The following is a 17,326-nucleotide window of genomic DNA, read 5'->3' as shown; positions in this document are numbered from 1 at the left end:
TACTTGTTTATTAAACTAGACTCTACCATTCTTTAATTGCTAATAGCAGGCCATCCAAATATGTCTCCTCCCGCCCTGCTTTCATAATTTATGAAAAAAGATACAATGCATGTGGAAATGTTTTAAAGGAGCCTATAGGAATGCCTAATGGTATGCTTTTTTTTTTCTTTTTTAAGTGAATGGGGTAAAGTCATAAGGAGAAAATCTCTTCTGAAAGGTATAAATACAGATCCACAGTCCCTTATCTGCAGTTCTGAAATCCTCAAAATATTCTGCAAAGTAAAGGTTTTAAATAATTCAATTGGCAAGACTGGCACTCTCTGATAGTTTCTGTGTAATCCACGAGTGTTAATATTCCCAACTTTACTGCGGAAATGTAAGTGTGCTGTGCTCGGGATGTGGGCCGTGGGGCACCATGCAGTATATGGTGTGTGGACTACGATCCTTTTTGAAAATCTGAAAATTCCTGACTTATGAGACATGTCTAGTCCCAAGAGTTTGGAATGAGAGATTATGGGCCTGTCCTAGAAGAGTCCAGGACAGGTGTTTATATAGCACTGAGAATAGGAACTTACTTATGTGGCAGATGAATCCAAGAGTATAGATATTTCGTGACATTAAATTTGGGAGGAGAGTCAGATAAGCACCAGGCTGACCTTTATTTCACCACTAAGCAAAGTGGGGCATTGAGCAAGGTGCCCAAGTTGACCCAGTTACAGCTGGAACCATGGCAGTTTGGCTTTAGAAGTCATGCTTTTAAACCGCAAAGATTCTGTTACTGAAGACCTATCCTGAAAGCCTCCTCTGTCACAGCAGAATGAGACTGAGTCTCCCAGCTGAAAGCATGAGGATTGTGTGAAAGTTCATACCCTCATGGACAGAACCTCAGACTCCAGAAAACTGGCAATCCAGTTCATATTCCCCAAGTGTGAAACTGGAGGATCCTTTTAAGGAGTAAAATGAACAGCTCCAAAGGGAAAAAAAAAAAAAAAAAGAACAGGAAAAACACTGTGGGAGTTGACCTCAATTAATCCTCTTCTGTGGAGTTCACCTGTCCAATTTTGGCTTTGCACACTGAACTTCCAACCAGCTATTATTATATAGTATCTTTTTACACAGGAATAGCTTCAGGGATCACTAGACATGTAAGGAAAGTGTCAAACATGAAACAGATCAGAATAAACAATCAATAAACAGAGGAACAGAACAGAACATAGGTAATGCAAATAGTAGATAAAGTGTTAAATACATATATATATATATATCATGAAGACTGTCAGAGACTAATAGAAGAAATTGCATTCATAAAAAAAAGGTATCTATAAAAAAGTGGGTGCAATAGACAATAAGATAGAGAATCTGGAAGTTAAAAACATGATAGCTGAAATTTAAAAGTTCAGTACAACTTGGGAAGACAAGATCAATGACATTCCCCGGAAAGTAGTTCAAGAAAACAGAAATAAAAAAAATTAGAGAAGATATGCAGGAGGCTCAGAGGTTTATTTCAGGGTAGGCGTCAAGAAAGAGAAACAGAGAAAATGCTGGAAAGGAAATGACTAATTTACGGGACACGTTTCAAGAACTTAAAAACATGAGTCTTTTTAAACATTATCCTTAAGAACATTTGGAAGGGGGCATGTGTTATATAGCCATGCAGCTGTATTTGAAAGATTGAGGAATCCTTAAGAGCCTTTTCAATAAATATACTTCTGCTTTTCCCTTTTAGGGGCACAGCAATTGCTGGCATAGTATTTGGAATCGTATTCATCATGGGGGTCATTGCTGGAATTGCCATATGCATCTGCATGTGCATGAAAAACAACCGTGGGACTCGGGTGGGTGTCATCAGGACCACCCACATCAATGCCATCTCCTCCTACCCTGGTAAGCAAAACTGCTTTCTCTTACTCAAGGAAGGGTCATTTTTGTTAGTTATGTTCTGCTCCTGGGACAGAAGAAACATTAAAGACTCTCATGGGAATAACCTCCAAGGATGTAGGGCATTTCTGAATTAATGTAGACTGAAGCTCTAAGTTTCAGGGGAGGTTACTTAGATCCACATAATAAAACCTACCTACCATTTGAAGTTGTTCATATTTTCAGTGGTTGTCTTACTGACTACAATTGCCCATCAACCATAGTGAAGAGAAATAGACAATTTGCACCCACTGTGTCTGTCTGCCAGTGAGTTCTGACAAATGATTATAAGGTATAAGTTACATGTCTGAATAAACTGGCATCTGACTCAATAAGTATGTATGTCTTGAGAAAAAGTATTGAAGGAAATTTTGATGTGTCCTCTTTACACAAAGAAAACATTTTTAACATAATATTAAAATTACCAACAAAAAGCAAAGGTGATCTATGAAGAGTTCGATGAGTATTTGTTGAGAATCTCCTGGAATTTCCACATATAAATATATTGAAGACATATGACTTCATAACCAAAATGCTGTGTTTTGCCTTAGATGATTTCAATAACATTTTCTAAGTCAATCTATATACATACAATTTGTCTTATAAAAAGGAGTCAAGTTCTACATTTAACACATCCTTAGGAAGATAATTTCCTATCCACACTCATGTGCTCTCTCTCAGTCCCTATAGAAAGGGAGATGGTGCTTTCTACATCCAGCCTGCCCTGTGTATCAATTTCCTAATAACTTCTTTCTTCTCTTAACTTTTCCCTATCATCTTTAGCTTGAGGGAGCAAATTTCAGAATTTCAGATGCACGTGACAATGATCATTTCCCCTGTCCTCGTTTGTCAGCCCTCTCTCTTCTCCAATAGCTCCTTGTTAGAGTGTCTCAAGACTCACTCCTGTGTCTTCTTCTATCCTGTATCTACACTTACTTCTGTGGTTACAGCATTTAACCTCATGCTATTAAGTACCATTTATATGTTAAATGCCTCCCAAAGTTATATATCTCCACTTCAACCCTCTTTCCTGAATTTCAGATTCATCTGATCCCACTGCCTGTGATATCTCAGATTTAACATGTCTAAAGTTGTACTTCTGATCATCCCCCACCACAAGTCCTCCATTCACCCTTTACCGTCTCAACTGTTGGTGTCTCCAGCCTTCCAACAGCTCAGGCCAAAAACCTTGGCATCCTCCTGGACTTCTCTGTCTTTCCCTCACATCTACATGCAAGCTACTAGGAAAGCTTCTCAGCTCCATCTTCAGAATATATTCAGTATCTGATGACTTCGCACCATTCCTTCTCTGATGGGTGCCACCATCAGCTCTCACCTCCATTACTGGATCACATCCTAATGGCTCTCCCAGACTCCACTCCTGGCCCCCAGGGGTCTATTCTAAACACAGTAGCAGACAGAACCCATTTAAGATGATTCAGTGTCAAATCACGCCTCTGCTCAAAATCTTGCAGTGGCTCCCCATTTCCCCCAGAGGTAGAGTCAAAGACAGTGGTTTCTCATTTTATCCAAAGTATCAGACAAATCTTTTACCAAGGCCCACAAGGCAACGTATGAATTGGCTCCTGTTTTTATTTCTCTGGTCTCTTTTCCTTGCTCTCTTTCTTCCCACTCTGGCTCCAGTCACACTTTTTTCCTGGCTGTTTGGTGAACACACAGGGCACCCCCTCATCTTTGGGCTTTGCCTAGAACACCAAGTCCCTCACTTAATCCGAGTCTTTGTCTAAGGTCACCTCCTGGATGAGGCCTTCCCTGATCACCCCACTGAAGATTGTAACGTGGCCCTCCCCACAGCACCCCAGTCGCCCTTCCTCTCCTTTTCTTGCCCAGTGCTTCTCTTAATCTTCTAAGATACCATCCTAGTTCACCTAATTGTTACTTTTATATTAATCGTCCACCCCCTCTTTCTAGAACACTGGCTCCATAAAGCAAGGGTAGTTATCAATTTTGTTCACCTTTCAATCCCAAGCACACGAGACCAGAACTGGCTCATGATGGCCACTCAGCAGACGTGGCTGAGTGGATGCAGAACATCCTGAAAAAAACCTGATTTAGTTACATCAACACTTAGAAAATTTACATTAAATTCCACCCTGAAATCTGTCACTTTTACTCACTACAAAAGCAATTCACAGTTTTGATCTTCCCAACTTACTAAGGATATTGTTGTGAAGACTACGGTATAAGGAATGTGAAGACTATGTGAAAACTATGGTATAAGGAAAAAATAGGGGGAATTATTTTTTATTCTTCACATCTCCCCATTTCACCTGTTCAATCCATAACTCAAAAGAGGACAGTCCAACGGAGACATCAATCAGAGCGAAGACGTGAAGCACTCTGTAGAGAACATTCCAGACACATGTTTGCTCAATCAAAATGTGCGGTTAAAATCAAGTCTTAAAACATTTTAAAAATTTTTTATAAAATTAGACTAGAAAATACAAAATATTTTAATGTGATGTATTTTCTTGGATCTGAGGTTTCTATTTCATGCATGGAAATGTGTTTTTAAAAACTTTATTCTAGTGGCATTATTTATACTGGCTGATCCATTTTCAGTAAAAGTGTTGTTTTGGGAACTGAATAATGCAAAAAACATAATAAACCTTATGGTGGAGGCATTTTTTACTGCAAAAAGACTAGGACTTTGCAAACATAATTTGTTTGCTTACTTCTCATTTCCTTCTCAAAGTCACTAATTGAGCTGTTACTTAAAGGATCAGGAAACAACACAGAGTGATGCTGAATGCTTTTCAAAATCATTTGTCTATGGACATAGAAAGTGGTTTTACTCACATTAATTAATTAACCCTGTGATAACTGAATAACCACTCAAGTTATTATATAATCCTACAGCCTGGCATCCACATAAATGAGTAGAACATAATTTAGTCCAGGTTATCGTATCCCTTGGTGAAAGCTCTCTGTGGGGAGCCCTACAGTGAACTTTATTACTCTGCACTGGGAGGAGGTTACCAAGTAAACGTTCTCTGCCACGCCCAACCCTTTGTTGGACAGTGACCTTTCAAAATAGTTTTGTATTCCTGGCATGTTGGGCAGCATGAACCATGTTCTGCTTAATTACAACTATATTTAGAACCCTCAGGCTGAAAACAGGAATTATTTGTCAAGTCTTATATTTCCACCATTTTCCAGAACTTCAGTATAAACAAAAGAAAGTAATTATGTTAACCCTCTTTTAAAAAAATCGTTTTGGATGATACACAGATGAAAGAAAATACTACAAAATAACACAGAAAGAGCATAAGAAAAGGCTTGGCAAAGAGATAAAAATCAAATGGCAACAAAAGGAAAACAAGGGATTTCAATACTATCAAGAAAATTGAGATTTGAAGTACATTATTGAGTCCCTAATGGTAAGTAGGTAGGTAATAGATAGATAGATAGATAGATAGATAGATAGATAGATAGATAGATAGATAGATAGATAAATAGCTAGATAGATAGATAATCAATGAAGAAAGAGGGGAGTTTCTTGCTAAAAGAAAAATGCCAAAAGTTGTATGTAGAAAGAAGTTGTGGAGCTGGAAAAAGCATCATTTTAAAACCATCATAAAAAAAGTTTAGGACAAGAATCATCAATCAATGGTAAATCAGGGGGGAAAGTTTGCTAAGGAACTTTTAAAGTGTGCACCTCTAGATTCCTTGTTAGTTACAAGAGGAAAAAGAGTGATTACACAGTGGAGAAATAGACAACATCTTGATGAGGAAGTAAAAATGAATTAACAGCAAAGAGGGAAGATGGACGTCTTGCACCTTCGGGTGTTCCTTTGACGATGACACAACTTCGTTTGTGTAGTGATCTGGCCGGAAGTTCGTAGCCTGAATCTTAGCCTGAGAAACTATCTGACAAACCTAAGTCAAGGAACATCCAAAATAACTGGCTTGTAGTCTTTAAAGTTTCTTCGAAATATTCCACTAAGAAATCAAAACTCCATTTGCATCACCGACTTCACAAATGAGGGCAACCTTATTAGTACGTGTCCTGAACTCATGACCCAGCAGAGGACTTAGTGAAGTGAGGATGGTCTCTTCCGACTGTACCTATTTTCTTAGTGAAATAAGAAGCAAGTCTTATGCTGAAAGTGGCTTGAGAAGGTGTTTGTAGTTAGGAGAAAGAAAAAAGTATGAAACAGTAATCTCAGAGAAGGGAGGGGTGGTGAAATGCCCAGTGCATCATTTCCAAACAATGTCAATGTCACCCTTCAGAAAATGGCCGTGCATTTAAAGTGAGATCAGTCAGCACAATTGTGCATTTTTCTCTCACCACATTAAGCTCCTAGAAACAGATCTGGGGTAGCCAAAATGCTGGATTTAATCAGGACTGGAGCTTTGTCAGGCAATGCGGGAGAGAAAGAGATAAGCAAATTGATAGATGCACAGAAATAATTTTAGTGATGGACCATAAATCTAAGCTGAATGAAGAAAGACATGTAGACAGCAAAGAGGTGACATCAGTTTAAATTAATTTGTTTAATGCCAACAGTAAATCAGAAATCCAGATTTGGTCCAAGATGGGATGTGTGTATTCTAGAAAGATGAGAAGTGGTGATCAGATTTACAAAGTGATACCATTATTGGTTACAACAAGGGTGAAAAAAAGATTTTTAAAGGCAAAAGGCCCAAGGGACTGAGAGGCAAGGTTACATGTGTTACGAACTGATCAGAGAAGACAATTTAGGTGATACAAACCTTAACACTTCATGAATTGGATGGTCGTCCTGGGGAGAGCAGCAAAATGGGCAGAAGGCAGGGAGCTCTTATAGGATGAAGAATAAAGAAGGAAGTAGAGAAAAATAGAAACTGTCTGATTGGTTGGGGCCACACAGTCAATCTTGTTTGGGGTAAGAAGGAACCAGGACGTGAAGTATAGAGTTCAGGGTTGGCTTGGCGTTTGGGGATTAGCTGATGGGACACACCGAGTCTCTGATCAAGCAAAGCTTTACCAGGACATGAAAGTATCTAAGTTTTGGTTTGCGGATGTGGGAGCCGAGCAGGAGTGGCTTCATCTTGGGGCTAGAAATTTTCTTCAACAAGTGGATGTTGAAATCACGGAGAACGATAACAGAAGTCGTGATGCACAGAAAGTTAATGGGCCTGATGCCAAACCTTCAATCAGTGAGAGTTTAGCATAGAGAGGACCACAGATATTGATAACAAGGGGGCGTAGGAAGAAGTATAATCTCATTTAATCTCACCAAATCGCTTTTAAAGAGGGAACTTAGTTGTTTAAAAATGGGTATGAGAATCACAGGGAACACCCAGTGCATCTCCTGGCCCCACAGGACGGAGGATGTGGGAGAAAAAATAGATCTGATTTAACAGTGCTGCAGAGGAAGCTGCCCTCTCACGGAAAATCAGATTTTAATCACAATAGAGAGGTAGAGCGAAGGTTCCCTTTCGCTCCCTGAGATAACTACCTCATGCATTCGTCTCTCTTCTCAAAAGGCAAAAAGAAAAAGAAAAAAAAAAAAAAAACTCCTCAGCGTTTCTCTCAGCAGATGATGGAGATGTCACTTCTCTGAGAAAACAGACACAATCAAGAGAACTTCCTTGTATTCGGAACTGGAGTCACGTGTAGAGGGATAACAGGAGGGTGAGGCTAGAGAAAGGGCTTTTCTTTTTTTTTTTTTAATGGCTTAGTGGTATTTTTTTTTAACTTTAGTACAGTCAATTACAACGTGTCAATTTCTGGTGTACAGAACAATGCCCCAGTCATGCATATACACACATATATTTGTTCTCATATTTTAGAGAGGGCTTTTCTGATGACAGACTATATGTTGTACTGAGCACAGGTGGGGAAAGCTTGGAAAGGTAATTAGGTCAGATATGTAAAGGCTTCCAGAGTGAAAGATCTACAATGAAGGTGACCTCGTCCTGCTCGGGGTGACAGCGGGATGGAAACGTGCCTGGACGTGTCTGATAGTATCTGAGAGGAAGGTTCTAACGACGTCAGCGCTTCCGGAGTTGCCTCTTGGGCGATTTTAGGGGGGTGTGGGGGGCGGGCCTGCATCTGCGGGTGGGGGGCGCAGGGGCGCAGGGAGGCGGGACGCGTCTTGCCAAGAGCCCTCTGGGCCTCTGCTCTGAGTGGGGGCAGGCGAACAGTGAGTGGTGGGGTTTGGGGAGAGGTCAGGAGAAGGTCTGCTCCTACTAATAATATTAGAAGTTGTCTTTTAAAGTAAGTCATGAGTGACAGAAGTGTCAGCAAATGCGGAGGGGTGTTAAAAGATAAACTGAGGCATATTTGTTAATGTTTAAGAGTTTATTTGAGCAAAAATAGGGTAACACCTAACCTAAAGTGGTTAGCAGCGCCCTGCCTTATAGAGAGAACGCATGGAAGCAACAAAAGGAAATTATTTGATTTGCTTTAGCTTACATTAGCCTAGTTGGCTGTTTGTGATTGGCTGTCCTGAGTGTTTTTGTTTTGTAAATTTGAGGCACTTGCAGCTTAGATTTTGGCTTGCTTACATAGACACCACCTCTCCATTAGAGTCAGTACCGTCTAACAACCTCCCTGTGTGATTAATTTAACCGGTGGTAATCATACTACCATATATAACTATCAGATCAACACACTGAACACCTTGAAGTTACACAGTGTTACATGTCAACTATGTCTCAATTGAAAAAAGTAAATTTAAAAAAATACAGGTTAAAAAAGAAAAAGTCATGAGATTTCACCTGTCCTACCAGGCAGTAAAACTATTTACAATCAATAATAATTAAAATCAGGTATTTGTGGTTAAAAAAAAAAAGATATGCCTTGGTCATTGGAACAGAACAAGTAGATTAAAATTTTACACAATTTAAAGGAGAGATGACAAAACAATGTGAAAAGTGAGAATTAAGAGGCCACATTTTGATAATTTGGCTTAACCAAAATTTAAAACTTCAACAAAAAAAAAAAAAGCTTCAAAGAAAATTACACCAAATAAAATAACAGATGTAAGAACACCCCAAATATATAAATTTACATGGAAAAGCTCAGAAAAAGATAGGTTATGCATCAGATGCCTGAAAAAGAAGATACATTTTTAACCTCGGAAACCACACAGAAGAGATCAAAAAGATGAAGAATCATGTGTTTTGTGAGAGACAGTTTTAAACTTCACTATGTCAGTAAGGCAAAAATAACAACTAACCATCTTGACAAAGAGCTATTTTTAGAAGGATATACAGAAAAGATGTATAACTTTGTACACTTGTTTATATCTTGTTATCTTAATGCTAATTAAGATCCCAATTTGTAAATTATCAGCCCAAAACAAACCAAAAAAAAAAAAAGAAAACACACACAGTATGAATTACAAATAATAAACAAGACGGAGGACAATGTCAAACCTCACCACTATCAAAGAAATGTAAAATAAGGAGCTATTGTAATAGTGACTTTTTTTAACTATTAAATTACCAAAACATTAAATGGTAGCCAGTTAGAAGATTCCTAGAATTCTATTCTAAAAAATGAATTTGAAGTAATAGAAAAAAAGTCTCTGTGTGGAAAGATGTTTGTCATTCCATTATTTATAAGGATAAAAAAAGTGTTAATCTAAAAATAAGTGTATCATCAGTGGTGTAAAATGCAGCTGTTAAAAAGAAAGTTCATGAAGATGAATCAGAATGAAAAACGCTAAGTTACAATACAAAGTGAAAAAGCATAGACCATTTTACATGCCTACAAGGATATCAGTACACAAATGACTAGAAGGGAGTAGGTAAAGATTGTTTGTTAAATTGTGGTGATGAAATTATGGATGATTTTCCTCAGTTTCCACATTTTATAAAATACTGTTGTACAAGTTTGATAACACAGTGCACCTTACCTTTACATTTGCTTTAGAGATGTTGACCTTTTTGCAGAAAAAATGTGTTACAGCTCAGTTGTGACAGCAACCTGGATCTGGGCGAGAGACCAAGCAGCACTCTGAGAGTTGGAGAACTCAGTTTTATTGCACAAGCCAGCCCAGAGGAGTTAACACCCCAAGCTTTGGACCCTGTCTGTAGGTTTACACAGGCTTTTATAGGCTGCCAGTTTACAATTTGCAACATCATATGCAAATAAGGTATAACAAAAGTTGACTAATTAGGAACAAGCTTTGTAGAAATGGACCAATCAGGAAGGAGAGAAATAACCAATCAGGAGTGAGATCCATACAAATAAAGTACTACAAATGGACCAATCAGAAGTTAGGGAAATGAACCAATCAGGAGTGAAGGAAATAACCAATGAGGATTGTGGGAAATAACCAGTCAGGAATAAGCTAAGGAAACCAATAGAATTTTAGGGGTAAGTAAGCCATTTCAGAGGCAAAAAATGAGACAAAGCCTCTGGGCCAGGGAACCGGATGGTGCTGGCAGGAGAGTAGTGGCCCTGCCTGAGGGTCCTGCCGGTCTTTTTATGTGGTTTCCCACCTCAACCTGAGTAGGTAAAAAATACTTTCTTCTATGAATTTCATAGCATCCCTCAATGTTGTAATAGTCCAAACAATCATATTGATGTTAGTAATAAATGGCATATTTGCCCTCTGTAAATCAGAGAAGTGGAATTACTGGTTATGAAAGAATTTCAAAGGGACCGTATCTCCAGCTGCATCCATACATCTTTCAAAGATGATTTGACCTTTAAGGACAGACAAAACCGCCCGAGTTAATCAGCAATTCTAAAATTGGTACCTTGAAAAGTTTACTTCCTACTGAAACCTGTTTACCTGTAGGAAAAGGTAGCACATTCCACAGGTATACAAGTATTATTTCAGAATGCCTTCCAGTAGCTGGTACTGTAAAAGATGTGCCATGTTTATTTCATGGTGGATGGTCCTCTAAACACTGCTCTTCAGCATTATTTTATCACTTTATCAGAATTCAAAGGCCATCTGAATGAAAGAACACTGTTTCATATCTTAGATTTTCATGTTCAACATGCAGCTGTATAAACCATAGGGAATCTCACTGAAATGTCCTCCAGCCACTTTTATATGCAGATGGCAAAATATAAAGGCTTTGTTACTGAAGCATAAAGACACACCGCAGCTTCATGACAGAGAACGAGGCAGAGTCAATCTGTAGAGTCATCTGGTGTGTGCTCCTCGAGTGGGAGGCAGGAAAAAGCTTCAACATAAAAACAACTTAGAGCCACATGCTTATAAGTAACAGTTCAGTGGGTCTCCAGATGTAAGTTCCTGTTTTATGTGGAGGCTGCCTTTCTTGGCTTGGATGAAGTTTGTTATAAATCTCTTTGTCCTAGTCTTCCTAGATATAATGAAGCAAAGGAGTGGGTGTAATGCAGAGGGAGTGTATATTTAGACTCCACAGGAGTTATTTTGTTTTCTTATGGGAAAGAAAGCTTGGAATGGCCCAGCCTCTCAGGGTCTAAAGCAGCAGTGGAAAACTGCATACATCATTGCTGCTTTCTCTCCAGGGCTGTGTCCTCAGCTGTGAATCCTGAAGTTGCTCAGCCCACAAAAGACTTGCAAAGCCTTTGCTCACTACAGCATCCCTCGAGGACATCCCACCCAGTTCTGTGTCTCCATCTTCCTCTTATCTCAGGGACTCAATTCTGCTTTCTCAAATCCCTGAGTATAGGCAGATCAGTAAATGGTTCAACTGACCAAGCTCCTGATAAAGAGAACCAAGTTAAAGGGACCCAGAAGAAACATAGTTTGTGTTTGCATACAAGGCAAAACCCTGTGTTTATACAGGCGTGCTGATCAGAACACTACCATCACCTTTTTAGTAAGAGCGCAATTTAGAAGACATTTTAGAGATAAATTTGTTGAAATGTTCCTTGTTCTTTGCTGCAATTCTTAATTTAGAAGATTGGCCATTTAGATTTTATTGTAACTGATATTGTTAGCAATTGAAGAGTTTTCAACAGGGAAGTAAACATGTTTATTTTTAATAACATGTTTTAAGGAATAATAATGGGATTGAGTTTCCATATGTGCAAAATTAACTTTTTAGATAAAATATGTAAAGAAAACATTTTAAAGAAAATGTTTCTAGTGGACAGAAGCTTTCAATAGATGTCTATGTCAAGCCACAGACAAATACAAGTTTTAAATTAACTAAAACCTTTAATGTAAAAATAAAACTGAACAAAATGTAAATTAAAATAAATAAATAAAAGCTTGGCCATTTATCTGTGTTATCATGACACTATGGTTTAGGCTACGTTTCACAGTAAGCCATTCAGACATGTCAACTTCCGACTAGAATTTTTGCCAGTAGATGTAACCGGTGTCCCAGGTTCTTGTCCTGGCCCAGAAAGAATTCAGAGACAAGATGCAGAGTAGAGTAAGAGAGTAAAGTGAGGATTTATTAAGGGATAAGATAGCACACTCTCAAGGGGAGAGCGGGCAGGCTCAGGTGAGCAGCTGCCCCGAGTTTCTTTGGCAAGTTGGATACATAGGGTGTAAAACTGAATGCGCAGAATATTCATTGGGGAGGGAAGGGTTTGGGGTCATATTCCCTGATTTTCATCCCAACTCCACCTTCCCAAAGGGAGGAGGGATTTTTGTCCTTATTTAGTCTGGATTGGAAGTGTCATGGCATTGGATGGGTACTTCTGATCTGCAAGGCTAATTTTATTGAAATGAGGGCATAATAAGCAAAAGGTTACATTTGGACAATGGAGATTCCTTCCTTTTCCCATCTTTCTTTGTTGGCCTCTGGGCTGCTTATCACCCCCAGAGGTGTGACCACTTATCAGCCCAGAGGTTCCTGCTTTGCTTTCTCTGCTCAGGGACCCCTGGTGCTTACATGATGTATGGTTTCCTGCATTTGGTCTGTGTCTCTCTTTTCTGTCCAATTCCTGCCATTTGGCCTGCATCCCTCTTTCTCTGCTCATATCTAGCTGTCTGCCTGCTCTAACAGAATCATGATCTGCTGATAATTCATCTACTCTTAGCACGCACGAGGTCCCGGGCTCAATCCCCAGTACCCCATTAAATAAACAGATAAATAAACCTAATTACTGTCCCTACCAAAAAAAAAAAAATTAAAAAAGGAGTAACTGTCTTCCAACCCTGGAGACGGCGTGAAGATGACTACAAAATAGACATCCATACATAATTGTAATAAAATGCGTTAAATGTGATTGTAAAACATATTGACATGTATTACTATAAAAAAATTAAAGAAATTTTTTTCAATTAAGATTTAGAAAACTAAATTCTCCATCCTCATTTGGAAGCCTGTTTGTCCTCCCTTATTTTTTTTTTTCTTATTTCTGTAATGGCTCCACCACCAGGTTATGGGAGCCCAGTACCAGGTGCCCAATACCACGACATCTTCTTACTTCTGCGAAGGAAAAGCCGGGCTGGTCTAACAAGATAACTCACAGGTCTAGGAATGTGAAGGAGAGGCTGGGCTGGGCTAACAAGATAACTCCAAGTCTAAGTATTGGAATACTGATCTGAGTTCTGCTGGACTAACTTGTAAATCTAAGTTAATTAAGTGTTGGTTTGCTGTTATGTTTTTTTGCTAGCCAGCTGGATTTCCAAAGATACATATCTGGCTTTGGAATGTTGGTTTGCTGCCTCCCCGCCTCCACCTTTGTGATGATAATGCTGCTAAAGCTGTTCCATGCCTATTGGCCAAATACCCCAAGCTTGTACTTTACCCTATAAAACCTCATGCCCACGTCTTGGAGGTGCTCAGAGCTTCGGAGCAGAAGCCCCTCTGAGCCCGCCGGCGTAATACATCTGAGTACTCCAACCCTCCGAGTGGTGCTTGTTTCTTGACTGGCCTGTCGTTTCCGTAACGCTTCCTACCCCTTTCTCCATCTACCCAGTCATCACCAAGCACTCAGCTGCTCAAGGGCTCCTGTAAGCCCCACCCCCAGATTCCATGAATCCCGTATAAGCCCTCACATGGGCTACTACGTTGTCTGACTTTCTCTTTGTCCCCCTCAGTCCATGCTGCTGAGAGAGTTGCCTTCCTAAAGCATAGTCCCTAGCCTGTTCAAAACCTCTCACAGCTGCACACCACACACCCCTTACATGACAGTCAGAGCCACTGTGCTTACAGCCCATCTTATCCCCCATGTCTGTGCCTCCCACTCCCCACCCCTATATTGTACAGCATGAGGGAGAGAGCCAATATTTCATAATAATTGTAAGTGGAGCATAACCTTTAAAAATTGTATAAAAATAATTCAATCAACTTGTTAAAAGCCCACCTTGATGGTGATACAATCAGATTCCTCAGCAGCTTTTCCCATTTCTCTCCTCCATGTGCTTTTTAAATGATTATTTCATTTCCATTTTTTGAAATTTGGAGGGGGAAGTCATTAGGTTTACTGATTTAGTTTTTGTATGGAGGTACTGGGGACTGAACCCAGGACCTCGTGCATGCTGTGCACACTCTACCACTGAGCTATGCCCCTCCCCTTCCTCCATGTACTTTTTGCTTTGAACAAAAGCCTCTCTTGCTTCAGTGCTTTTGCTCAAACTTGAATTTATCCTTCTAGCCCCTTCTCTGTTCCCCGTCACCATGATCTTCCCAAGAAACTTGCGCTAAGCCACCAATTCTAAATACTTTGGCCAGTATCACCTTTTATTATAGCACTTGGCCTTTCATACATAGGTATCCTCAGCCTGAGAAAACTATGATTATTGGAGGCAAAAATGCTGTCCTCCCCCAAAGTGCCCAACCCAATGGCTTACATGTAGTAGACGCCCAATTACTGCTACATGCCTGATGCCTTTTTCCTTTTCTTTTCCAGTAGCACCGCCCCCCTACAGTTACGACCATGAGATGGAGTACTGTGCAGACCTGCCTCCTCCATACTCCCCCAGCCCAGCACAGCGTTCTCCACCCCCTCCTTATCCTGGAAACTCAAGGAAGTAATCCTTCTCCCAGAACAGAGTATGTGCCAATCAGAGCTCTTGCCCGGAATAAAATGCCTCTACTCAGAAGCAGACAGGAAAGAACTGCCCTAAAGAATACTCTTTGGGGTCAGATAATACGTCGAGTGGATTGCCCAGGCTAACAGATACAGCTTTCTGCCCCACTCAGGGCTGATCTCATCAGGAGTATTATGCTTGGTTCAGTGGGACCACATCTGAAAAGATCTACTTGATCAACATAAGCTCACTCAGAAAAGAGTAATGGATACACAAGACATTTGAAATTCATGTTTCTTAAAGAACCGGTGAAGAAAATGGCAGTAGTGCTCCTAAAAAGAGAGAGAGAGAAGATTTCTGTAAGAGCAGAGCCTGGACTATTTAAGGAAACAATTCCATTCTGTGCAGCCTTAAAAGCCAGAACTAGAAGTATTCAGTCTTTTTTTTTTTTGTCTTCAACAAATGCAGATCAAGTGCCTGAGAGCCTACTGTGTGCCTTATACTGCTGGAAGCACTGGATCAAACTGACAGGAAGGGAACTTTGATTTCAATATCAGAACGGACAGTTGGAGCTTTCTTCTTGACGAGAGTGTGTTGTGAAGCTCCCCGTCACCAAGACTTCAAACCTGACTTCAAACCTATCTGGTAGAGACACTCTCTAGAAGGGATGGTGAAATCAAATGGCAGATGGGTTCACTGGGCCCCTAAAATTCTGCTCCTGTTTTAGGTAGATGTGGGGTGAGTTTCTATGTCACCAAGAATGAAATCAACAGGAATGGTTGAATCTTCTCTATTTAAATTGAGACTTAAAATCAAGGGGCCGTCACAGTTGCTTGAAGCCAAGAACTCTTCAGTGCTAGTCACTTAAAACTCATCCAACTTTATTTAGTCTGTTATGATACAGGTTATTCCAACTGTGAAAAAAAAGATTTGTAGCAAGTTCCACAAGCAACAAGTGCTTTATTCCAGATAAAAATACAAGAACCCAGATATTCCCTTGGGAATTTACATCAAGGGGTAAAAATCTCAGAACTTGACCAGGAAGATATACGAAGAGGGGAAAAAATGAAGTTTGAATTCTGCTCTGCGAAACTCCATTCATACGTAGTTTAGACAAATTTCCATTTCTCTTATAATATTTTAATAATCTATTCTCTTGAAAAAAGTTATATGGTTAGTGGAAAAGTAAGATATTGACATCAAACGGTTGCCTTTTGCCAAAATCCAAATTTTATGAAGTGCCTACCTCTAGGTGTAGAAGCTTTTAATAAATAATTCTAATATGCCATACTTTGCTGCAAGTGACCTTAACATTTCTATTTTTATGTGGGGTCCTTTCATGTATTTTAAAGTGTACATTGAGAAAATACTGGGGATAGATGGTCAAATGTGCGTGTCATTTTGCAATTAGACTTAAAATGTTTAATCTAACATCATCATCATCATTCAGGGAAATCTCAAAATGATGCTAAGAATTTTGCTGAAAAAAACGATTAAAAGAAATGTCTTAAGGGAAAAAAAATTATAGCTCTGTCCCTGTAGTTAGGAAACTCAGTAGTTAATGTAAGTAGCATCTTTTACTTTCAGATACGTTGACTGAAATACGGTCTAACTGCCAGTGAGATCTGAAAGCTCGATTTGTTTAGTACGACTTGCTTGATTGTTAGGCACTGATGATTTTCTTGCTTATAAAGACAGAGAGCATTCGGGCATTCCAGCTTATCCTAGTAACTGAGATTTTAGCACAGTTTTAGCAGCACATATGCTTTAATTTATCTCTCTTCTGCAAGTGTGATCAGACCCAATTACACCGCAGCTACACAACTCAAAGTGCCAGGGCTTCTGTGACATTCAGAAGGATGCTTCCCAGTGTGCCATATATTCCTTAAGAAAAATGGAGAGGAAAAGTCCAGCAGAAATTGAATTCTCATCATCTTCGCTGTCAAAAAATGTTTATTGCGTACCTCCTGTGTTCTGCAAACATTACCCACACAGGAGCTATTACAGTCCACACCATCTCTCTTCTTTGAGTTGTTTTATGGCGTCCCTTAAGGCACATCACAAACCCACAGGCCTACAATAGATGAGTATGTTTACTGTTTGTATTTAGAGTCATGATAGCATAAATGTGCACAATATCGGGACAGACTTTTGGAGTTCACTGATTATTTTCATAGATGATACATCTTGGGGGAAAACAGTCCATGGTGTGAAAGCTTTCAGTTACATTTATTTAAAAACTAATGTATTTGCTGTGGCCAAAGTGTTTACAATAAGCAATAAAATGAAATAACCCATTTTAACAAGAGTTATAGTTCACACTGTCTTGCGTCTGTTTTGTTCGCCCCTCCATTTCTGCCGACTTAGCCTCATGCCTCTGTACAGGACACACAGGACTGAAGTCGACTAAACTTTATTTTGAATCCTGTCTCCTGCCTGTATGATTTGAGGCAGACTTCTTCATCTCTCGAAAATTCAACTTTCTGCTCTGGAAAATGTAAATAATAGAATCGACT

General features: G+C 39.5%; 1 protein-coding gene across 1 annotated transcript in view; it reads left to right on the top strand.

Annotated features, from left to right (window-relative positions):
• The window catches only part of CYYR1 (cysteine and tyrosine rich 1), a 98,283-nt gene extending 81,174 nt beyond the window's left edge, over positions 1-17,109 (top strand). The window contains 2 exon segments of the mRNA XM_072968046.1: positions 1,727-1,884; positions 14,690-17,109. Coding sequence (XP_072824147.1) covers positions 1,727-1,884; positions 14,690-14,814 — 283 coding nt within the window. The 3' untranslated portion in view covers positions 14,815-17,109.
• The last annotated feature ends 217 nt before the right edge of the window (positions 17,110-17,326 follow it).

Source organism: Vicugna pacos, chromosome 1 (genome assembly GCF_048564905.1).
Source record: "Vicugna pacos chromosome 1, VicPac4, whole genome shotgun sequence".
Taxonomy (NCBI): Eukaryota; Metazoa; Chordata; class Mammalia; order Artiodactyla; family Camelidae; genus Vicugna; species Vicugna pacos.
The sequence above is the reverse complement of the archived record's forward strand: the minus strand, read 5'-3'. Positions and strand labels throughout refer to the sequence as shown.